This window comes from Rhinolophus ferrumequinum, chromosome 6 (assembly GCF_004115265.2).
Source record: "Rhinolophus ferrumequinum isolate MPI-CBG mRhiFer1 chromosome 6, mRhiFer1_v1.p, whole genome shotgun sequence".
Classification (NCBI taxonomy): domain Eukaryota; kingdom Metazoa; phylum Chordata; class Mammalia; order Chiroptera; family Rhinolophidae; genus Rhinolophus; species Rhinolophus ferrumequinum.
Window position 1 is genome coordinate 44,792,732 of NC_046289.1, and position 24,825 is coordinate 44,817,556.

The following is a 24,825-nucleotide window of genomic DNA, read 5'->3' on the forward strand; positions in this document are numbered from 1 at the left end:
TAGTTTGGCAGTTTCTATACCCCTGTGCCCACCCTCCCTCCCCAGTTCTGCCCTGGAATAGGTCCCAGCCACTTGGTCTCCGCAGGACTTGAGGGCACAGGGGACAGGGCAGTCTTTGACCCTGATTAATGGGCACTGCAGGCCATCGTGGTGCCATTTTCAGGATTTGCAGCCCGAGGCTTCCCCGGGCAAGGAGAAAGCAGAATTTATCAGGGTGGTGGAGCCCAGACTCAGAGGAGGTCATTTACCACGTCTCAGGAGGGGACTCCAATCCGCTCTGATTTATCCAGTGGGCAGGCACCTGGCAGGACCTCCACGCTGGCACTGGGATGTGTTCCTGCAGTCACGGGATCACTCTTCGGGAGATTAAGAGCTGTGGATTTACTTTTAAAACTTTTTTTGTAAAGGCAGGGAGATTAGAAAGTGTTCCACATAAACCGGCCCCTGGTGGGACGGCTGGAGGGCTGGAGGCTTCATCAAGGCAGAGGGTGAAGCCTCTTAATTAGGGGCTTCACAGCTCCTCTTTCATCTTCCGCTAATCAGACCCCAGCAAGGCCAGGAAACAGAAAGGGGCTTGGGACTGGGAGTCAGCTGAGAGCGCAGCGGGCGGATGAAGGGCAAGGTCCGCGAGATGGGGTGATCACCTTGGCATTGCCCCGTTATGAGCAAACTGGGCTTTTTTGTTTTATTCAGGAAAAACAGAGGTGTGTGTGTGTGTGTGTGTGTGTGTGTGTGTGTGTGTGCGTTCTATAAATAGAAGATAGAAATCTCTCTCTATACACCCACATGCTGGGAGGGATTTGAGGCATTTGTTTCCTCAGTTCCAGTTTGGGGTTTGCTTCTGTTGCCTTCCTCGCCTGAAAGCGCCTTTTGATGCGGTGCTTGGAATACCAGTCAGCCCCCCGATTGCAGCTCAAGCTAACGAGTGGGCTTCAATGTCGCCCTTGTGCTGGTTCCTAGAGCAGATGTACCCCGGTGCGTGTGGGTAGCCCAGGCAGGAGTCTTTGAATCACTCTCAGGATGTCACGGTGCCTTCTGTGTCCATCGCCAACAGATTGGTGTCTCCACAACGCAAAGTTAACGCAGTGTGGAATGCCCCCTGCAGTACGACCTACTGTCAGGACAGATGTTTGGTGGCCTCTGTCAGGACAGATACAAGCAATGCAGCTGACCCTGAGGCTAGGGATGGCTGAGAGGTCGTGGCGTTGGTCGGCTACAGAGTCAACAATCAGTTGACAACATTGTACTGAGTCCCCTCTCCCTGCAGACAATGTCCTGGGAACTGATGACAACAGTGAGCACAACCAAAACCCCATCCTCATGACGTGTGTTCTAGTGGAGTGGTTGGTATCGATGGAAGGAAAAGAACGTGCAGGTTCTAAGGCCAACTGGAAGAGCTGTGGCCACATCTAGGCGGTGCATACAGGACAGGAACAATTTCCAAAGTTAGTAACAACTGATCAGCAATCCAGGACAGGGATGGCAAGTGCATGGCACCTGTGTGTCTCTCTCCCATCCAGTGCCCATGACAGGCATTACTAATCAATCATGGCATGCTTCCCCACTTAGCCCATTTCTCAGCATAGCATTCCAAGCAGCCATTACCAATTGATCCCCAGTGTTGTGTGAGTAGAGACCTCCCAGGGCTCAGGGTAGTACCTCCCAGGGCACTAACCTGACCACTGCCATCCCTGCTGCTAATGCAAATTTGTTCAGAAGGAAGCGCTCCCTGGAAGAGACTGAGATGGACAGAGAGCAGCTTCCAGGTACATGGACCAGACTCCAGTGAGTGTCCAAGATTTTGGCACAGTCAGGAGGACTAGGCAGGTGGTGGAAGTGAAGCAGGTTGGGGAGGATTTTTGCACAGATGGACTGTGAGGTCATAACAATGGATCTCAGGGCAGAGGCCATCTGTTTGTCTGTCTGCCCTCTGCACCAGTTTCATGCATCTTGGCTAATGTGAGCAGCTGCTGTCTAGCCAGGTGTGTGCTACCACCAGAGAGACAGGCTGAACTCTACAGGTGCTGGTGGTGGCGGTGCCCCAGCAGAAGCCAAGGGCCTCCAGAGGATGCCACCATGTCTAAGATCTGCTCAGCCTGCGGGGCCAGCCCGGGCCAGAGCGAAGGCCCAGGCAGGGCGGAGGGCTTTGCTATGGTGTCGGTGTCTCTTAACTACCTAGTGGCAGACTCCTTTTGACACCACCTTCCAAGCACAGGAAGCCCTCAAGCGTGAGAATAAACACATGAATATAAACTCTAAGGATGAAGACTGACAGGACCAGGCCTTCTTTCAGACTTGACCTTGATGGAAAGAAGCAGTTTTCCAAATGGGTATCCTGAAGACTTCTCCTCCTAGAGAGGTCGCTAGAAGAAAGAGTTCTATGGGAAATCCTGGGTGAAACAAAGAGGTCTCTTTGGGTTTTCTCAGAGCCTAACATATGCGAAGATACACTGTGGATGTTTAAGTTGAGGACAGAGCATGCAGCATTTCCTGAATTTATTCACTCATGGAAAACTTCGGGAGATTTCTATCAGCATCTCGTGGGACTAGTGTCCCATAAAACCCAATTTTGGAAACGCCTCCCACAATTTCCCATGTTTCCCACGACTGCTCCTCCGTGCAAGCCCTTTGCTACCCAGTGCTCCAACACCACCTGCAATGCCCCCATGTGCTTGCTTGTGCTGTACCTGCCCCGAAATGCCCATCCTCTGCCCTCTGCCTTTCCATATTCTGTCCGTCTTCAGACCCATCGACTCCACAGTCTTCCACAGGCCCCCCCACAGTGGGACTGCTTTGGTCTCCTCACATGACTGCAGCTGGCATGTGTTGTTTCTTTGTGTCCCCCACTACGCAGCCCACGCCACGCAGGGGGTGTTCCAGGAGTGCTCAGTTGATCGTTCAGGCCATGGCAGGTACACACACTGACTACACCTGTGGGAAGGTGTGAGGAACTCTCCTCCTCCACCTTCTCTCCTCTTCAACCCCCATGCCCTCATCAGGTGTAAAGCACACACACCCCCAATGGGCAAAGACATTTCTCCACTCTGGAAATTTACTTTCTTCGTCTGCTTTTTAATGTGCAGGGAGCAGGGCCAAGAGGAAAGGAAACCGTTGATCTATTTACATGTTTTCTTTCTCCCAATTGAAACCAGAGGTATTTTCTTATTTAATTATTAATGCCCGAAATCAGATAGTGCCCAATATGTTAACCTCTGTCATTCCGAATGGAGTCAGCCTAATAACCACAGTGGCAGGATTGATTTTCCCTCAGTCGTTGAATAAGCATATGTCTTTGGGATCCATCCTCTGAGAGAGCCTGGGGAGCCCCATTAAAGTTAATAGCCATGAGTTGTCCCCGTGTGGGGACAGCTTCTTCTTGTCTGCTCTTCACTGCACCTCAATGATGTGTCTGAGACAAGTAGAAACACTTTTCCTAAAATCGGTCTCCGAAAGGAACTGACTACTTCAGCTGAGAACCCTACCCCACTTTCAAGACGCTTACACACACATTGGAAAGATGAAGTAAATACACGGAAAAGATGTCAGGGCAAGATGGGGCGTGACAAGTGCTGAACTGCGTGGCTAGGCTGTAAGTTACAGGTGTGTAGTGTACCTGGCACTCAGTAGGCGCCAAGCCCTGCAGGGGGAGGAGGGGGCGGGGCCTGAGCTGGACCTCATGTAGGTGGTATTTGGATATGCAGAGTTGACAAAGAAGGGGGTTCAGGTCTGGAGAGCAAGGCTGGAGGTGGCGTGAGGGTGGAGAAAGAGCAGGAGAGAAGACTGGCCTGACCCAGGAAGGAGGTCTGGATGGGAAAGTTGTAGATTGGGTTCAAAGAGAGAGTCTAAGGGCTGGGGGTGGCCGAGAGGAGTCATGTCTTCTATCCTCCGTGGGACTTGGCCTCAGATGGGGAGCTTTGTGAATGCTGGGGCTAGGGCTGTTCAAGGCTAGGGTGTGAATCCTGGGGAGCCCCCTGCCCTGCAAGCCTTAACACATTTAGACCGTTGGTCTAAATGCCGCCTAGCTGGCTGTGTCCGGTGTTCCCCCAGCCCTCTCCACTTCATGAGTGCTCATCCAAACACCCGTCACCCTCTCTGTGTCCCAGTATCCAGGTAACTCATGACCAGTGGGAGTCAGCTAAACTGTCCTGTCCAGACCTGACTCTGAGAGAAAGCGGTTTTCACAAAGGTTGAAAAAGATCTCCCCAATTATAGCAATGATCCAAGTTACTTCCATCTCCCACCCCTCCCTTGTCAACATGGATCAAAAGGGGCCAGAAGAACAATCTCCTCTTGTCCAGGTGGCCTCATCCTTTGATGTTCTAAGCTTAATAAGCTTGAAGATGCAGTTGGTGTGGGGGTGGGGTTCTTTCAGGAGAATGCTACAGATTACGGGAGCGGGCAAAGGAATGAGAAGGGGCCACAGAGAGAACCAAGGCAAGGCATTCTCGGCCGCTGGCATTCAGCCTCCATGCCTTCAGAGTGAAGTGTCTTTATTTGAGGCCTGATCAGCCTAAACCCCACCTGGAAGAAGATGCTCGTCGCCAAAACAATGCCATGTCCTGGACAGGCTCTTTCTTGTCCCAGAGGTATCGCCTCCTCATTGAGGACAATGGGTTGAAATGAACTGCAGCCCGAGTGCTGTATGGACTCATTTGTGAAGGGCGCTATGTCAGGGGGGATTAGATCTACAAGGGCTGGGGTGGGGGTGGGGTGAGCTGAGCTGGGGAGGGAGAGGGGAGTAGCTGTGGCTTATACTCCTGGACTCTGCAAATTGAGCAGAAACACCAGAATCGCTTTCCTCTTTCCTAACTGATTTTGAGAATACATTTAGCCAGGTTATTTCCAGATCTCAAATAGAGAGAAAAACTTCATTCATCATTAATCATTAATTTGGACCCCCACAGTTATACAGAATTGGTGACAATTTGTTTATCTTTGAAGGCGCAGCTGAGAAAGAGTTTAACAAGGTAATTCTTGAGGATGGAGAGGAGAGTATTTAACCTTTCATGAAAATAGGCGCTCCATTTAGCTTCCCTCTGGGTAAAAATGGGGGGGGGGCATATGCAACATCCATGCCACTCTTGTCTGTCCCCCAAAAGAGTGAGTGCTTCTTTATCTCTAAACTCAGGGCCAATGGACTACAAATTCTGCAACATTTCAAGCCTGGGACCCCTTTTCCCATGTCAAAATATTTTCTATTTTCTATCCCCGATCCTAATTAATAGAAGTTGCAGATTTTGTTTTGTTTTGTTTTGTTTTTTTTAGTGTGGTAATTGAGAGGAAGAGCTACTCTGAATTCAGTCAAGCTCTTCATCAAATCACGATAGCATCTATGTACACATGATGAATAGTGCCATCTTTCTGAGTCATCGTGTCCATTCAGTCTAAGCCAATGTTTTAGCAGATAGGAATTCCAGGTCCCCTGGAGGTGGCTCTGGGGCCCCCTGTGCCCCCACCAGGTGGGAACCCTTGGTTTTCTAAGGCTATAGGGCCACCGAGTCTGGGATGCTAGGACAGGACGGAGCCGTGGCGGTCACTTCAGCCACTCCCATGTGAATAGTTCTCTGCCCTTTGTTGGGGAATGCTCAGCTTAGGGGACTAAGGGGGCTGGTGTTCTGTGTAGGCACACTGAACTCCTGTCACAGGCTGTCACCTCAGGGGCCTGGACCAAACTCTACAAGCTGCTCCCTTGAAGCCCTTCACCCCATGGAGGGAACGGTGGGGACTGATTGCATCCCTCTGGCTCTCAGTGACCTCGTATCCCGCAGCGGCAAGAGAAGCAAGGTGCAGCCTTCTGGGCGGCCTGCTCCACCGAGCAGCCTGGCAGGGTTTTCTCAGCTTGGTTCCCCTGAGGCCACATCAGACACCATCCTTCTCTTTCTTCCTGGTGGGAAGGAGTAGAAAGAGGACGTGAATGGGCAAAGTCCATTAAAGACGAGGGAGAAGAAAACAGAGGGAAGGTATTGCCTTTAAAGTAGTTAAACCAGGGGTTCTTGGACCAAGGATGGGTTCAGGGTCCTGAGGATACCTAGAAATAATAGTCAAATGTTGTATGTGGGGGCATGTTTCTGGAGAGAATGTCTCTATCTTTCGTTAGAGTCTCAAAACAGTCCGTGAGGCAAAAATCTTTCCGAAGCCCTGGCCTGGAATTTCGGCTTTTCCCTGACTCAGGCTTCCTACTCCCCGGTTACTCAGAATTGGTGAAGTGTTACCATGTTAGTCAAAGCCTGCAAGTGTAAAATATCAAATGCTCATTATACGACGACGATGGGAAACTTCGTCTGCTTAGCCAGTCTGCTTAGCCCCTTCATGTGAGAAGTCTCAGCGCCAAACAGATGCCTGGGAAAGTGGGCTGATTAATGACACTGCCTTTTTTGCTCCCCTGCACAGGGCCCGGGATGGCGCTCTCGGTGACAAGGCTCATTGTCTTCTCCCTCCTGCAAGCCGTCCTCTCCCTGAACCCTGAGGACCCCAACGTGTGCAGCCATTGGGAGAGGTAAGATATGGGTCTCAGACAGCCAGGTACTCCCTGGGGGCATCACCTGGGCTTGGCTCTTTTGGGACAAAAGCCGAGGCAGGAGGTACAGAATCTGTCCACCAAGGGCCTACAGTCCAGCTGGGGAGACAGCTCGGGTGCTGAAAGATGACAAAGCGTACAGATTCTGTGTGAGACTCAGTGTAGAGGGAGGTCAGGGTGCAGGGGCTGACTGAGCCAGCCGCTGGACGTGGTCTGAGAGTTGACAGTGCGCCTGCTCCTCCCTGCACTCACACTTCCCAGCCATTTTACCGCCAAGGGAAGTAGAGGCCAGAGGGGCTCGCTGCCCATCACTGCCAGGTGGGGAACCGTGAGTGACTCACTGGTCCAGATGTGTTGTTCTCCGATGCCGTGGTGGCTTTCCTGGTCTCCCAGGACTGGCAACAATGCAAAGCTTGGATGTGCAGGGTAGCCAGCAGCCTGCCCCAAGGAGGATGGGTGAGGAGGCGCTGCTGCTTTCCATCTAGTGGGAGTCTGGGCTGCCAGGGGACGTGCAGCTGAGGGCTGAGTCAGAAGGGACGGCTTCGGCACTAGGTCCTGGGGGAACTGGCCGGGGCCCTGCAGACAGCCTGACTTTGAAACACAAGGTTAAAGTATTGATTTTGGTGAGCAGAAAGACAGTGACCAGAGACCCAATCAGGAAAAACCGAATTAAACCCTGGAATTGATTGGCCGTGCTGACCAGGACGGCTCTGCCACTTAGATGTTAATAAATCAAATGAATAAAATTAAGATGAGGGCCCGATGGGGGAAGCAGATGGTGGAGGAAGACAAGTAAGGGGGTGGTCTATGCTCCATGCTCCTGAGGGGGACCTTCCCAGCCCCACGGCGGGGAAAGGCACCTCACCCAGAGCTCTGCAGGGACTGGCTGGGGAGGCAAAGGGACAGTGCCCACACAGCATGATCCCCAGTGACTGGGCACTTGGTGGAGGGTCCCTACAGAGCCGAGGCTGAAGTGGCAGGCACTGTGGCCCTCTCAGTGAGGGGGGAGGAACATGAGATCTGTGATGAGCAGACCTTGGTTCATTCCAGTCTGGAGTTTTCCACCGGTTAGCTCTATGACTTTGGGGACGTCTCTGAACCACTCTGAGCTTCCTTCCACCTCTGTAAAGTGAGAGGACAACGACCCCTTCCTTCCAGGCTTGTTGGAGGGTCAGGGAACCAGTTTCTCAAAAGTGCTTTGAGGACCACAAAGCTCAATGATTGCCTTTTCTCCTTGACAACTGGCTTTGTAGGAAGTGGTTATCACACTTTAATGTACACCGGCCTCGCTGGGAGTGTGGATGACAACTGGAGTATCCTGGGTCCTAGCCCAAGAGATTCCGATTCCATAGGTCTGGGGTAGAGCCTAGGAATATGCATTTTTCATAAGTTTTCTGTATTATCCTGAGGTGACTCAGGCCCCCTATCCTTTCTACTTTTGGTGATTTCAATCTTTATTTCTCAGTGGGTGAGAGAGAGATCAGGTGAAATTCCACACGCATCTCTGGTTTGCAGACTCCAGTTTCAGGAACCCCCTCTTGTCCCTGTCCCAGTTGAGAGATGGTTGCTTCCTGCCGATGTGTGTGCTATATCCCAGCTCCCAGAATGCTTCCTTCCCCTCTGCTCACCTCTGCCTTTCCCACTGCCTCCAATCAGGTCCCTCTCCTCCAGGAAGCCTTCCCTGATGGCAGGCCCCACCCTGACTTCCCTTTTCTCTGAGTCCCATTTGCACCAGTGGATTAGTTCAAACTTAAACCAAACTCTGTAATTTTCTAAACCTGCCAAATATGAATACATTTGGAATGTGAAAATCTTCTGAATCCAGTCTGCACTGAGCCGGCATTTCAGGCTGATTGGACTATCAGCCAAATACATCATTTTGATGGAAGGACAAGGAGTTACCCTAACAGCTAAAATGAGGCCTGCGGACCCCTTGGGCTTCTCCAGCCTCTACGCAGGAGCCCTTGCAGTGATGCCTCATGAACCAGGTGCCTCCTTGTTCTTGGCTTTTCTGACTAAGCTCTACTGCCAGTTACAGATGGATGGATCTTGTCTGTGTCAGTCCAGAAACATACCCTGGGCCCCAGAGACCGATTAGGGAGAATTTCCCAGCTGGATTAGTGCTTCTGGCGGGGGCCTCCTTAATGATGCCCCTCCACCATAAAACTCAGTGGAAAGACCTCCCCTGGCTAGTAAATCTCAGCTCTACAAGATTAATCTGGCTCCTCATTAGCATGTTGGCAAATGAGCATGTTAAACCGTCCAGCTATGAAACCAGAGGCACACACTTCACCCTGGAGACTTGGAGTTGGTTCAAGGTCTAGTTACCAGACTCGCTCAGTGCTCCCCTGCAGAGCCAGATCTGTCCCTGTGACACCCTCCCCACCCCCTCTGGAATCCCACTGTCCCTGTCATGTCCAGGGAGGGGGTGGGGGAGGGTGGAGGGTGCCTGAACCCCCGAGTGCTTAACAAACATGAGGAGTCCATTCTGTGTGTAGGTCTTACTCTGTCTCCTCGACCATGGTCTGGGAGGAAATATCCCTCAGAGGTGGGATAGCCCGAGAGGTGACTTATTGCCAATCGTGTAATAATGATAGCCAGCATCTATTAGACACTGCACCTGTACAGCATTTTGCATGGATTACCTTGCTTTATCTTCACACCACCATGAGGGATAGATCCTATTACTGTCTTCCTTCTCTTCACAACGACTACATGAAGTCCCTGGTAATATGTATCACAGGTTTACAGGTGAGGGAATAGAGGCTCCTGTGAGCCTTGTATGCCGAAGCACATACTGCTAACGAGCGACAGGGTTCCACCTCCACCCAGAGTCCCTGCACTCTTATCCATTCATTCTCCTGCCTCTAAGTGAGGTGCTCAGTAGATGTGTCAGCGCACAGGGTCATGGCATTTCAGAGTTGGAAGGGATTTTGGGGAAGCCAGGGGTGGGTGTGGAGCTGCCTCAGTTTCTCCAAGCCTGGAGCTAAAACAGGGCTTTGGGCCACATCAGCATGGATGTGTGCCTTGGAGGCACATCTTGCCAGGTAGAGGCTCACCAAGGGCCTTTTGTACCTCCTCAGTGCTTCAGAGAAGCCAATGTCCCGCCACCCTGACTCCCTCCTGGGCGTCGCTGGCTGCTCCTGGACTTCTCTTTCTGAATTCTAGGCCTTTGACATTTCAGGCAGCAGAGAGCCTGCCGTGGACTCACTCAGGGAGCTGGCCTGCCCAGCCCCCCTCACGAGTAAACCAACAGTTTCCTCAGGCAAAGCAGATGGGCTTTCATAGCCTGGACCTGGCCATCTGGCGCAGGTCAGTGAGCCTTCTGGGGGAAAACACTGAACACTACCAGCCTACATAAAAATTAATTCCTGAAATCTCAGCTGAGGTCCTCTCCTAGCCTGCACAGGAAATGGGAGTTTTTGCTTTACATCCTGGCTTGACTGTCTTTTCATACAGCTTCTGCCAGGGGTGGGCAGGTGGAAAGGCTTGTTTTGGTGAAGCTGGGACCTGCTTTCCTGTGGCTTCCTCCCACTGGTCCAGGTTGCCAGCTAACAGGCAGGATGACAAGGTACCACTTTGATCAGGAGGCTGGGGCATGTCCCTGATGCACCCCCAGCTATACTAGAGACATCATAGGGCAGAAGGTAAGTGGTGACCTTGGGGAAGTCACTGACCCTCTTTGATGCTCAGTTTCCTCATCTGTAGAATGGGAATAACAATGCCACATACCTTATAAAATCATGCCAAGATTAAAAGGGATTAAAACACTTAACACGGGGCACTCAGTATCTATTGGCAATTATTGCTACTGGCTCTGTGACCTAGGCAAGTCACCTCTCTCTCAACCTTAGTTTCTTCATCTATAAAATGGGGCCACTTACTTCACAGAGTTTCTGCAAAGATCAGCTTCCATGCAGGTGCTTTGAAGTTACCTCCTCTCTAGTCTAGAACCATAAAGATCTAAACAAGTATTTTAAAACTTGTTGGCTCTGCCTTCCAGAACTATATAGGATAAACCTACACCCTCCTTTATTCATTCTCTGTTAAATGAACAAATGAACTAGAATTTCAGAAAATGAGCCGGACCAAAGAGTACTGGATTCAACCAGGGATGGGGTAGGTATGAATGCCAAGGGCACCCAGAGCAGCAGGAGGGTAGAGGGGTGACGGATGTTGGAGGCCCTGGACACTTGGCTGTGTTCTGGTTCCCCTGGGAGGGGAGACCCCATCCTGAATAGCAGCTCAGCTTCCCAAGTCCTGACCATAACTCCCGTCTCCCTTCTGGCTCTCAGCTATGCCGTGACCGTCCAGGAATCGTACGCCCACCCCTTCGACCAGATCTACTACACGCGGTGCACAGATATCCTCAACTGGTTCAAGTGCACCAGGCACCGGTGAGTACCTCTCTCAGACGACAGAGAAAGAGTTCCAGGCCTCAGGGCTTGCCTTTGTGCCAGTCAGTAAAAGACCCCTGTAGCAGGCGGTCCGTGTACCGCCTGTATCTCCGTGTTTTGGTGAGCTGGGACCTGCTCATGAACCCCTGAGATGATCTGCTGAGGGCTTCTTTCTGGCCAGAGGAGCTTCTGGGCAGGGCAAGCTAGATGTGCTAGAAAATGAACACCCTTGGGGGCACCTCTCAACCAGTGACAGGTGGGAGTTGGTGGATAAATACCCCAGTTAACCTCCTCAATAGCACACGCTGAATTGGCTGCCTTTACTTCCATATCTCATTTTTCTTCTCCCCTCTCCATGCTTCCTAGGATGACCTCTCAAATAAACTGCTTGTCCTTGAATCCTTGCCTCAGGCCTGCTTCTGGGAGAAAATCCAACCTAAGACAGCCCCCCTCAGAGCAGGTGTAGCCCCATGCCAGGGCATCTGGCTTGGAAAACATAGTGTAGGCTAGAAGTTAGCACCCACTCAGCATCTGAATGATGGCATACGGGAATCCTGCTCCTTTGTCTGCAACCCTCCTGCAAGTCGTGAGGTGCTCCCATGCCCCTGGAGGAGAGAGGAGAGGAAGAGAGAACATGTTTTGTTGGATGACCCTGGGCAAATCACTTTATTTTGGGATTCCAGTGTACTCATCAAACATAGAATGATGCTTGTCTTACTTACCTGCAGGGTCCAGTGAGGTCAGGGATGTGAAAATAACTTTGAAAAGTGCAGGGGAAAATAGAGAAAAGTGAGGAGTTGACCCAGGGAAGGTAGCATTATTATTTGAGGGGTGAAAAGCAGCAGATGAAGGGTAAGTGAGGGAGTGAGGGAGAGGCCGCCTGGAAGTCCTGTCTCTTAGTTGCCGAGCATGTGTTCGTTCCAGATTTCTTTTGCTTCTTCCTGTGGGCCTAGTCCCTCTTTGGGTTTCATGCGGGCATCATGGTGGGTACCATGTGGACAGGGAAACTTGCTCTATGCTGAAAAGCTGACGTCCTGGTAGTGTTTGAGGCTTTGTTAGTAACTTGCTATGAGATACTGAGCATACATATAGCCGCTTTAAAATCCTTGTCTGCTAATCCAACATCTGTGTCATTCCAAAATTGGTCTTCATTGATCGCCTTTTCTATTATTTAGGTAATATTTCCTAGTTTCTTTATGTATCTAGTGATTTTAAATTATGTGTCGGGCATTATGAGCAACAAAGACTGTAGAGAGTGAATTCTGTTATATTCCTTCAGAGAGGACTGATTTGTTGTTGCTTGTTTGTTTGTTTTAGCAGCCAGTTAACTTGGCTAAACTCAAGTTCCAAACTCTGAAAGTTCCATATTTTTAGCCTTAGCTAGATTGCTTGGAAGCTGTCCTCCACACACGTAATTTGGGAGCCAGAAGTTTGAGCAGAGATTTTACAAAGAATACGGGGCTTTCTTCTTTGTGGCTCTCTTCTTCCTGGGGTTTTTCTTTTCAATTTCTAGTTGCTGGGTCTACCCTGGCCTAGTTCTGTGGTTCTTCAAACCAGTAAGGTGGTGTGTCTTCTATCTGAATTTCAGCCCCCTGGTGTATTTCTTGTTGACCGGGGCCTGCCCTTGGGCTAACCTTATCCGGTATCATTCCCTTTTTCCAACTGTATACTTTTCTCCAGTATCCATCTTTATTCTCTCTCTAGTGCCTTCAGGTAGTTGTTTTTTTTATATTTTCCCCAAATTGTATGACGGCAGGAGGGTTGGTCCAATAGAACCTGCTCAGCCATTACTGCATCGCCTTCCTCTAGCTCTTGACTATGAAATGAGGAGGTGGAACCAAATGCCCCCTTCCCACTTCCCCAGTCGTGCCAAGTTAGCTGCCTGTGGCCCTGGTCAATGGAGGAAGAAATAGAAGTCCTGATGTCTCCGTGAGCCGGCCAGGCCCTGTGCCAGAGCCAAGTTTGCTCTGAGGCGTGGCTTTGTTGGGTACTTGAAGGCTGGGACTGCCGTCCATCACAGCTGGGGAAAGGTGAGTGAGTGCTGCTTATTAAAATAGGCTGCATTCCTGGAACATGAATTATTTTGCTAAATTATTGAGTCGCCGTACAGCCTCCATGACCTGGAGTGTGCATGCTGACAGCTGCACCATCAGTCTGCCTCTGTGTGCAATGGCTTGTTTGAACGCAACATCCTTCTCCTGACAGCAGCCTGGCTCCCAGCTCCTTCCCTCTCCTGCTTCCCACCCCAGTGCTGTAGGAACATCTCTCTCCTGAAGGTTTTAATGATGCCAAGACCACCTCTCCATTGGAGGGCTTGGGGAGAACGCTGTTTGGTGGGAGGAATGAACTGGATGACCTCTGAGTCAACCCCAAGTTGTTCTTTATCTGAGAGGCTTACACCACCCTTGGAATTGCCGGGAGCTGCCTTCCTGTGCCGGGGAAGTAGCTTCACTTTGAAGCTGGCTTACCTTGCAGTATGGGTTTTTGACAAAGTGGAACGACCTTAGTGTAAACATCCCCAAATATCACAGATTTCTCTAGGGTCTGCCCTGTCATTTGTCATAAAGCGAGGGCTTTAAGGACCAGGAGACTGTGCAGTAAGACTCCCTTCCCAAGTTGGCCTGACCTTCCATGGAAAGCAGGTTGTCGGCATCTCCAAGGACCAACCTCTGCTGCTTTGCCTGCTGAGGTGGGGTCTGTAGGGCAGGCTCTCCTGGGGTGCTGGTGGAGAAGAGAGAGAGTTCTGGATTCAAGGCCTGAGGACTTAGGCTTGAGTCCTAGTTACCTGTTATGACCTTGGGAAGTTTCTTCCTCTCTAGTCTTTAATGGCCATTTCAATCTCCTTCATTTTGACCCTATGTCTGAGGAAGGGACTTTGCCTATCAATACCCCATTCTGACTCCCTCCTGAGGACTCAGTCCTCACGCCACCCATTTCCCTTACTGTATTCTTTCAGTCCAACCATCCCATAAGCCCAGCAAGCCACCCTGTGGGAACTGGCACAGGGCAGTGGGTTAAGCCTAGTGGCTTTGAAATCAGACTGACGTGGGTTTAAATCCTGGCTCAAAAACTGTTTAGCTGTGTGACCTTGAGCAAGTCATCAACAAAGTGGAGGGGGATACGTAAAATTACATAATGATGAAAACTCTAAAAACGAAATAAAATAAGGGTGCTTAATGATGCTACCTGCCTCAAGGAGGGAATGGAATGAGATTTTGCCGGTAAATCTCTCCGACACAGAGCCAAGTCTCAACGTCCATGTCAGCATAAGAACTGGAACCAAGGTCTCCGACTCCGTCCAGAGCTTCTCCTGCTCTCTGGGCCTTAGCTTCTTCCTCGGCAGTGCCAGGGATCGGTTCTGAGCCTTTCCAAGGATTGCATGGGAAGAAGCTCTGCCCCAGGAGGTGTTATGTTTGGTGTGGAGGAGATTAATCCACCTCTGGGACTGAGTCAGACTCAGAGAGTCGCTTTGCTGACTCTGCTTCGGTTCTCCAAGTGGATGGACCGGTTCCCAGCATCCACAAGCGGTCTGCTTCTTGGGGTGGTGCTGGTAGGCGTAGAAACTCTCAGAGCCCCAGTCCCGTCCAAGCCACCCCATGGGCTCCTCCAGCCCAGGTCCTGGAGGTTTTAAGGAGAAGCCCCCAGTTGCCCTCCACAGTGTTCCCCCAGAAAGTATGTTTTGCAAGCCTTCTAAGTGTCACTCTGAAGAGAGTGGGGAAAAGTCAGCCTGGGTAGCGAACGCCGCATCAGTAATACATTCTGCATCACAACAGCCCAGATCCCGCCATTGATTGTTCTTTATTGTTTTCCTTCATATTTGAAGCCACCATGCATTTTGAAGTAATTATTGAATGGCATCCTCGATATAGCTTTAACACAACTATCATTCTAACAGGAGCGATTGATTCTCAATACTGTGACGTGGCTTTCTCCCTGTGCCTTAGGATCAGCTATAAGACGGCGTATCGGCGTGGCCTCCGGACCATGTACCGGCGGAGGTCCCAGTGCTGCCCTGGTTACTACGAGAATGGAGACTTCTGCATACGTATGTAGGGGTTGCCTCTGTTTTGGTTGCAGTGGGGATGGGAGGGGATAGGCAGGAGGGGAACCGAGGGGATGAGAGGTAGGGCTGTCCTCCAGGCCCTGGATTGCAGGCCTCAGTTGACTCAAGGACTCAAGATATCCCTGCCTGCTGCCAGCTGTGAGGAGACCATGGGTCTGGTGCAAATATATTAGCACAGATTTGTCCATCAGATTGACCTTCTAAGAGGATGGATGACAGCAAGTCCATCTAGGCTTTGATGGGGTCAGGAGAGAAGTGTACGCTTCTGGAGGGGGTGCTCTGGGAAGCAATGGGGAAGAAGTGCTAAGTGCTTGGCACAGAGCTGAGGCCATGGTAGGTGCTCAAGAGGCTTTGCTGGATGGAAGGAGAGCGAAATGGATAGATGGATGCATGGATGGATGGATGGATGGATGGATGGATGGATAGATGGATGTATAGAAGAGAAGAAGGAAGGCAGGCTGGATCGTTGGATGGCAAAATCGCCATACCTAGAAGGAGGATTGCAAGAGTAAGACAGATCACAAGGGACCAGTTCCAGGAAGTGGGAGGATTTCCACAGAGGACTGCAAGACAACGAAGAAAAAGTGGGCTCACGAGAGACACTTGCTACCTCTGTCCCTATTTGTCTGCTCGCAAAACTGAAGCCTTAGTGTCCCCAGAGAGACAAGGGCTGAGTTGCTGGCAGCTGCAGGCCCTCTGGGGGAGGTGCAGTGGGGTGCAGTGAGAGGTACCCAGCAGGAGGCTGCAGGTCAGTATCCTGGTCTCAGCTTCCCAGGCATGTGGCTTTAACCTCCCTGGGAGAATGGTTTAGGGCTCTGTTAGAGTCTAACGAACTCTTTCTCCACTCACCTCTGACCAGTGGAATGGGGCCAGTTTAGGACTTTCTAGAAGGTTTCCTCGAACTGAAGAAGAGTGTCAGAGAAGCTGGGAGCCCCCATTTAATGACTGAGAGGAAAATCAACCCCCACAGCTTCTGCCTCTGCATTTGGAGGCCGATTTGAAGAGTGATTTTCCCTGTTAGTATTCTCCGTGCCATCTGGGTGGGTAGAGCGAACTAGCACCAGAGAGAGAATTTGGGCAGAGTGGGCGTGTTGATGTTGGGAACGAAATGACAATTTTCTCCTATTGTTGTTACATCTCCTCTAATGCTGGAGAAACTCGATTCTAATTGCATTATAGGAATGAATGAAAAATGCTCCAGCAAATAGGGTCAATACTGATGGTTTTATAGGAAAAACACAAAGATACTCACCCAAAGCAAACTTAAAAAGCTGTTTCTGAAAAAGTAGGGCAGAGAACTGGGATGAGAGAAGGTTTTGGTCAATGCCTCACCTGGGATGCGGTTATTATGGGGACCTGGGTGGAGAAGCGAGGTCAGGACTAAGGCTTTACTGCTGCCGCTCTCTCTGCCTGCCTGCCTGACGTTGAGTGAGAGTCAGGCCGGCAGCGGGACAGAGGAGTCATAAAGCCCAAGCAGCATGGATGCGAACAGCCCTTCTGAGCTCAGGGTACAGTAATGGCCTAAGGAATGTTATAAAGGGAGTTCGGCTGTCCGCATGTGGGCAACGGGAACAGATGAGCACCTTCTATTTCTAATTTCCATTAGTGGACATTGGTCAAGCTCTTGGAAAATGAAGAGCAGGGCAGAAGCACTAAGCGTCCTGATTGCACAGGCGCAGTCTTGCTGACCGGGAAGGCAGCTCCTAACATCCCCCCTACTCCTTATGTAACCGCCAAGCACTGCCTGCCGAGCTGGTGGCCACAGGCCAGTCCATCCCAGGAAGCCAAGCTCAAAGAGCCACTTTCCGGACTGAAGGCTTTGCCTAGGAGGGGACAGGAGAGTTTCAGCAGCAAGATGGGGCATTGTGGCATGCTGGGTACTGGTAGTGACGACACAGAGGGGTGAGAGTCATACAGGCCTCGGCTAACTCTCGGCTCTGCCACTCTCAGCTTCTTCCTCTTTATTCTCATCACCATTTTCTGCAGAGTCCACAACACTTGCCAGGCACCATTTTGATCACTTTATATACATCAGCTCAGCTCCTCACAATAATCCTATGGGGTAGAGACCCTTATTTCTCCCAATTTACAGATGGGGAAAACTGCGTCACAGAGTGATTAAGTAACTTCACCAAGATTACCACTTTCTAGTGGTCAAGTTACTTAATGTCTGTGATGTAGCGAGAGAGTGGTAGAACTGGAATTTGAACCCAGGCTGTCTGGCTCCAGAGTCTGCTCTAAACCATTTGGACTCGGCAAGGTGTCACCTCTCTGAACCTGAGTTTCTATTCATGCAAAATGGGGATAGTAATACGTATGTCACCCAGGCACAGGGTAGGGACTTAATAAACATTATCTCCCTCCTGCATGCCTTTGGGTCTTAACATTTATTCACCCTTGGCTTTTATTTTAATTTCTCAGAGATCCATGGACCCTGTCCCTGGGGAAATGCACACTACATATAAAAATCTACACATACGCATGGCTCTTTGCACACAATTTCAGTGGGTTCATGGATCTTTTGAAACCCTTACAGGGTCTTTGGATCCGTGATAAGTAGTTTCTGCCATATGCTCATGTTTATCCTTTCAGCTTATATGGTTTTCTTCCTATTACGCAAATACTGGAGATACAGATGCAAATGAGAGGTGGTTACTGCCTGGAGGAGCTTGCAGCTTAGCGGAAGGCGGTGGTCTGGCACACAGATACGTGCAACAGAGTGGTGGATGCTTTGACAGACATCTTCGTAAAGTAGGGCAGGATAAAGAGGAGAGGCTGTCTTTTTAGCCATGGCCACTTAGCGAGTGTTCATGAGAAATCAGCTACAGACGGAAAAGTGAAGGCGGATGCCCTGGAAGGGGGTTTCAACCCTATAGTTACTAAACGCCTACTGTGGCCCATCCCCTGTGCTGTCCTACCGGATAGAAGAGAAGTGTCAGAAATAGCTTCTGCCCTTCTGCAACGTGCAGTCTTGTTGGGAAGGCAAGCCTAGTGCATAAGACATCAGTAGCTAACAGCTCGGAGAGAATGTGAGAAAGACTAGACTGAGGCCAGATAAGCTCAGGCAGAAGAGAATGCTGGGACCCCTCAGGCGGCTTTGGGGGTTTGAGCTGGATGGAAGGACATCTCTGGAGGTGGGTGGGAGAAAGAAGCCCATCCAGCAAAGACATGAGCTGGGTCAGCGCCTGGTGGGGAGTGAGGCAGCTGGCCCAACCACAGGGGGCAGATCTGGGCTGGGAGAAGCGGAGTAAGGCCGGCTGGGTGAGGTCATTATTAATTTCCTAGGGCTGCCCTTACAATGCACCACAGCCTGGGTGGCTTAAACAGCAGGAGTTTACTGTCTCACAGTTCCTGAGGCTAGAATAGAAGTCTGAGATCGAACTGTCGGCAGGGTTGGTTCCTTCTGAGGGTTGTGACAGAAGTTCTGTTCCAGGCCTCTCTCCTAGCTTCCGGTAGTTCTTTAGCTTGTGGCAACATACCTCCATTCTTCAAATGCATTTTCCCCATATGGGTGTCAGTCTCTAATTGTTCCCTTTTTATAAGGACACTGGTCATATTAGATTAGGGCCCACCCTAATGACCTCATTTTAACTATCTCCCAGTAAGTTCTCATTCTGCAGTACTGGGGACTTAGGACTTCCACATATGAATTTGAGGAGGACAGTTTAACCTATGACGGGTGGGTGTCAGCCATTACCAGCACTCTCTTGTTCCTGCGCATTGTGATGGGAGAACAAGGAGGGGGAACCAGCCAGCCCCCCATGGGCTTTGTCCACTGTCTGTGAGAGAATGGAGACCCAGGGTCAGGGAACGTGTGAGAGGGAGAGATGGTGAGGGTGAAGGATTGTGCTCAGGGTGCTGATGCCAGATGAGAAGCTTGTAAACCCTGGAGCATTCAGGACCTGAAGCCCTGCAGCCCCGTCCCTCCCCTTCCGCCCCCCTCCCCGCCCACCATGGAGGCCAGAGAACCTCCAAGTTCACCAGAGCCAGGTGAGAACCCATGTGATGTTGAGAGTTCTCAGGACCCTGCACAAGAATATCCCCCCTTGACCTGGGAAGAGGCAGGGGACGTTGGTCTCCCTCCAAAGCCACCTTCCTGGAGCCTTGTCTCTAGGCACGTGGTAGAAGGACATTTCCTGGGGAGTAAAAGCCTTGGCTGACTCTGCCACTAACTTGCTGTGCAATCTTGGCCAAGTCCCTTTGCCTCTTTGGTTCCACCGTGGCATAAGATGGTTCATCTCTGTGCATGGAAGGAGGAAAGATGCAACAATGAGTGAGAGGATCCTGGAAAGCATAAACCCTAATACAGATGCAAGTGGCACTAACTTTTCTCCTCTTGGCACCATTTCCTCTGCCCCAGAACAGCCAATTCTCATCCCAGAGCCCTTGGTAGCCCTTCTAGAATAATCCACACCAGAGCTACCCTCCCTCTTCCATTAGTTACAGATACAGCTGATTCCCCTGTCATGCAGGGTGTCATGCGGGGTCTCTGTCCCCACACCCCCCACCACCACCCACCCCATTTCCCCAAGCATCACATGTTTCTGGAGGATCACTGTACAAGCACATTTCCTTCTTTCTTTCTCCTGTCTTGTGAGACAAGGCAGTGGATATCTTTACTGCTGCAGATGGAGCTTATTTTAAGTCATGTGGTGAGGTTTGAGGCATTTTGGGAAGCTCCGTTCTTTGACAATATTAGCCTGTATCAGACTGGGTAGGCTGGGTTATGCTGCAGTAACAAACAACACCCAAATCCTAGTGGATTAAAACACTTTTATTTCTTGTTCATGTTTCATGTCCATTGTGGGCTAGCTGGGACCTGCTACTTGTCACTGTCTCCCAAGGACCCCGGCCAACGGAGAAGCAACTCTCTGCAATGTTTCTGGTGCCATGGTAGGGACAAGTGGGCTCTGGGGTCTTGAAGGCAGAGGGCCAGAGTATTTCGTAAGCAGTATTAGCGCTTATCACAAGTGCTGTATAGATTCCACACTAGTCACAATTCACAATCCATTCAAATGTTCTATTGAGCACTTGATAACTTAATATCAGCATCAACAGGAAGACTTGTTACAACACAGACTCCTGGGCCCCAGCCTCCAGAGTCTCCATTCAGAAGATTTGGGGGGTGAAGGGGGTGTGTGCTGGAGAATTTGCACTTCTAACAACTTCCCACCCAATGCTCATGCTTCCGGACTGGGAACCACACTTTGAAAACCCCTGGTGTTTGCTATGCTAAAGGATGGTTGCCGTGGTGATGGAGTAAGTTGTAAAATTGCAAAGAGCCCAGCAGGTTGCTTAACAGGTGCATCCCCTTGGTATTCAGGGCTTGTCCTGATGGGCTACAGGGAGCCAGCAGGCCTCAGAGTAGCCAGCAAGGAAGGGAACTTACCGGCCCAATCCTCCAGTCTCCTATTCCCCTTGGTCAGAGTTTGCCCCATGGCGGGGTGACTCCCTCAAAGTCCCAGGTGGTATCCTCTAGCCCTTTCAGGGGCTGCAGGGGCTGCGTGGAATGCCAGCACATACCTCCTGCACTGTGGTTTTCACCCAAACCCAGAAGTGGAAGATTAGCCAGAAGCTCCGGGTATGTGGTCGATGGGCCTGGCTGGGTTGGGGTGCTGAGCCTATTTGGGCACCTAGTCAGGTTGGCCCTGAAGAGGGATTGCTCTGGCCCAGTGGGGTCAGTCTGCAGGGGGTGGCCCAGCTGTGGCCCAGCAGCTGGGGATGTGGGAGAATGTCTGGCTGCACTGAGGGAACCTGAGTAAGGGTGGGTAAGATTTATCTCCAGTAAATTTAGATAGCTCTGTTTTATTATTTTGTTTGTTTTATATAGTCGAGTATTATTTAAATTTAACTCATATTTACTGATTTCTTTGCTCCTCCTTTCCTTGTATCTCACTTCTTCCTTCTCTGTTTGGCTTCATGCTTTCCCCCCCCCCTTTCTTCCGCCTCCCCCCACACTCCGGTTCAAGCTGTTGTTTCTCTGTCAGCAGCACGGCAGCACAGCAGCCCGCAGCAGCACACAGCATCCCGTGGCAGCCCATCGCAGCCCGTGGCAGCCACACCGACCTCCGGCTGGGGAGAGCCATTGTTCACAATCTTAGCTGTGGAGGGTGCAGCTCACTGGCCCATGTGGGAATCGAACTGGCAACCTTTGCATTAGGGACATGGCGCTCCAACCACCTGAGTCACTGGGCCGGGCCGGCTTCATTCTTCTTGAAGGGTCTCTCTGATAGTTCTTTCCGGGAGGATCTAGGAGTCATCAACTCTCTTATGCTTTACTTCTCTGAAAATGCCTTTATTTTGCCCTACTCTTGAATGATGGTTTAGCTACGTATGAAATTCCAGTTTTTGGTCATTTTCTTGTAGCAGTTTGAGTTTTTCCATAGTGTTCTGGACTTCATCGTTGCAGCGTTCTGCAGTTTCCCTAGATTTGACCCACGTGGAGTTATTTTTATTCACACTATTTGCTTCTCAGAGGTACACGTCTTCCTCAAACTAAGGATTCATGTCTTTTATCAGTTCTGGAAAATTCTCAGCCATTTCTCTTCAAATATCCCTTTTCCTTCACCCTTCGCAGTTTTCTCCTATTGGAGTACCAAAATGTTGGACTCTCACTCCATCTTCTATCTCTCCTAGGCTCTCATTATTCATCTCTTTATCTCTCTATGCCATATCTTGGACATCTTCCTCAGGTCCATTTTTCAAATCCTTTGGCTCTGCTAATTAACCCGTCTGCTGAAGTCTTAATTTCAATGACGACATGTTTTGTTTCTAGGAGTTCTGTTGGTTCCTTTTCAAAGATGCATGTTTTTTTTTCTTCTGTAGTGTCCTATTCATTCATTATGAAATCTAATCCTTCTTTTTGGTTTAATGATTTTAAACAGATTTCTTTTATAGTCTCTGTCAGACAGTTCTATCTTGAGCTATACAGTTCTATTAGCTCAAGTTCCTAGAGTATCCTATTTTGGGGGACTGCTGATTGTCCCTTATGATAGATTATTTCCTCATATAGGTTTGTATTATTTTTCTTTTCTCTCTCTGTTTCTCTTTTTTTTTTTTCTCTGTGCACTATTTAGGCTTTTTCCCCTTCCCCCATGCCCTGACTTACGCAAGAGCCCTACACACACACTCGTTTTGCATTTTCTTATGAGGCACACCAATAGTTTTCACTGGCTCACAGCCAGTCTTTGCATAGCTAACTTGGTTTGGGATTCCATGTTGTGTGTGATGAGGACTAAGACGTTTTTTTCTTTAAAAAAAATTGATGTGAAATTCACGTAATATTAACCATTTTGACGTGTCCAATTCAGTGGCATTTAGTGCATTCACAATGTTGTGCAACCATCACCTCTATCTAGTTCTGAAACATTTTCATCACCCCTGAAGGACACCCCATACCGAGTAAGCAGTCACTCCCCACCCCCCACTCCTGTTTTTTTTTTAGTTTCTTGTGGGAGACATTTCTCCTCATCCAGAATCCCTTGCTTTTGTTTCCCTTAGGGTGGTGGGCAGCATTTTCAAGTTTCCTCTACATGGAGCTGGGAACTCCCAAGGCCAAGTCTGCCCCTATGAGGGTGTTAAACCCCCAGCCTGGGCTGGGGGCCAGGGGCAGAGGCTAGCCAGACCTGATGTTCCCGGGGCCCTTTTGCTTCAGCATCTGACCTGCTGTAACTCGTAGGAACCACTTAGAGACTTGCCTTTCTTTCATTAGAACTCAGCTATGTATTTTAAAAATATGTTTATTATATTTTGGGAGCATTCTTGTAGCAGGAGGGTCCTACGTTAGCCCTTTCTGCCATGTCACTGAAACTGCCCGTTTTATAATGAGTGGTTTAGTGGAGGTGGGGGCGCTTTATAGTCAGACCCTGTGACATTTAATTCAGTGCTTTCTTGGTCTGATTGCTGGCTTCCAACAACACCAATAGTTAAACAACAGTGTAGGGTCTTGTAGTTTTCCCATACAGTATATCACGTGCTCTTCACAGACTGGAGAAGGAGTATTACTGTTACTGTCCTTGTACAGCAGAGGACACACAAGCTGGGTGAGGCTAAGAGACTTATCCACCTGCAAAAGTGCAGCCCAGGAATTGACATCAGAGCAACTTCCGGTCCTGTGCTTTCCCCTCTTACAGTGGGTTTTCTCTTGGCAGGAGGGACCTGTGGCCAGAAGAGAGAAATGGAGTCAGACAAGAGGGCAGGTGAAGAGGTTTGTAGAGAGAGGAAGGGACTGAAGATAAGCTGGTTTTATTTCAGAATTTTGCTAAAGTGGGTCCCTGTAGGCGCCAGGATCAAGGTAACAAGTGGAGGATTGCTGTGTGTGTGCACGGGCGCATGTTGCACACTTGCAGACCTGCAGGTCCTGTCCGGGAGGCTCCCCAGGGAATCCTGCCTGCTGCCATCACCAGAAACAGTGCTGACGCTGTCCCTTGCGTCACCAGCACCTGGTGCTGAGCTTTGCTGCCTAGAACAACATCCATCCTCCCATCTGACCATCCTTTCACCAACATTTTTTAGATACCCATGCCTTGAAGGCACTGCTGAGGCCTGGGGATAGAGAAATGAATAAGAAGCATTTAGTCTAGTGGGGAAAATGTGGGGTTTTGTTAAACTTAAAAAAAAAAATCCAACATAGTACGATAGGCACATTTTTAATAAGCAGGCAAGAAAACAGAGGGTGTCACCGGGCTAGTGGTGGGGAAGGAATGACTGCCTAGCCACCCCGACAGGTCCTCACTGAGTGGCTCAAGGAGGTGCAGCCCCCAGGATCTGGTCCCCAGTCTTGTGGGCTTAGAACATTCACGTAGGGTACCCAGAGTGGCTGAGCTCTAGTTGAGTCACACTGACCAAACTCATAAAATACTGATGCTTAGCCCTGGGGCCAATGGAGTCACTGACAATGAGAAATATAACTACCAAAGTTTTGCTCTTGTCCACTTGTTAGTGCTTTTCAGGCCCTCAAGAATTAATTGTTGAATGAGTGAATTCATGGTCCGGGTGTCCAGTGGGTTTCCTGGGCACCGCTCCTGTGAGCACTTATTTCAGATCCCTCCTGTTTCACTCCAGAGCCCCACCTGTTTGGGAGCCACATGGCAGTGGTTCCATGCTCTCTGTACCCACAGCTTGTGGGTCCCTCCATCACTCTGCCCCACGGGCTGTGAAGCTGCCTCACTTGTCTGTCTATCCCACTCAAAAGTGAGTCCCTGAAGCAGAGGGATATCTTCTACATGGGTTATTCCCAGGGCCAGGCATTGAGTGCTGAATAATTATTGATCAGGTGAGTGAGAGAGAGAATGGAGGAAATAGACTCATACCCCAAATACTGAGAGACCTCCTAAGGAGAAGCAGCTAACTTTGTCTGGGGAATTGAAGGGCAGGGGAATCAAAGAAGACTCCTTGAAGGAGGTTAGTTTTGAGCGGAGTCTGAACGGTCAGTAGGAACTTGCCAGGAGGACAAGAGGCAGCCAGTGGTTAAGACCGAGCATGAGTTTGAAGGCCCTTCTCCATGTGACCTTGAGCATGTTATTTCACCTCTCTCTACCTCGGTTTCCTCAGCTGTAAAATAAGATGGGGCTGTATGGGGTATTCTGCCCCTTTGGGCTGTCATGTGTTTCCACAAAGGAAGTATTTGGTACAGGGCCAGGTACATAGTAAGAACTTGGTTATTGTTAGCCACTGCTGTTTGTGTTATTTTTGTGAGAGAGGACATTCTCCGGCAGAGGGGACAGTATGAGCATAGAGGAGAGGTGGGCAAGAGCAGATAGAATCAGGACACTGTTATCAAGCCGCTGTGGCTGGAGCACAGGAAGAGTGGGGGAGAAAACAAAGGGGAAGGGGCTGGGCTGGGGCTA

General features: G+C 50.1%; 1 protein-coding gene across 9 annotated transcripts in view; it reads left to right on the top strand.

The window, feature by feature from the left end:
- The window catches only part of MEGF11 (multiple EGF like domains 11), a 342,599-nt gene that overhangs the window by 109,168 nt on the left and 208,606 nt on the right, over positions 1-24,825 (top strand). For all 9 annotated transcript variants that reach the window (XR_004423155.1, XM_033107352.1, XM_033107351.1 and 6 more), the window contains 3 exons: positions 6,391-6,496; positions 10,813-10,914; positions 14,859-14,959. Coding sequence is in view for 8 of the 9 variants with exons in the window: in XM_033107352.1 (XP_032963243.1) it covers positions 6,399-6,496; positions 10,813-10,914; positions 14,859-14,959 (301 nt within the window). In the remaining variant the exon portion in view is untranslated. The remainder of the gene's footprint in view (positions 1-6,390; positions 6,497-10,812; positions 10,915-14,858; positions 14,960-24,825) is intronic.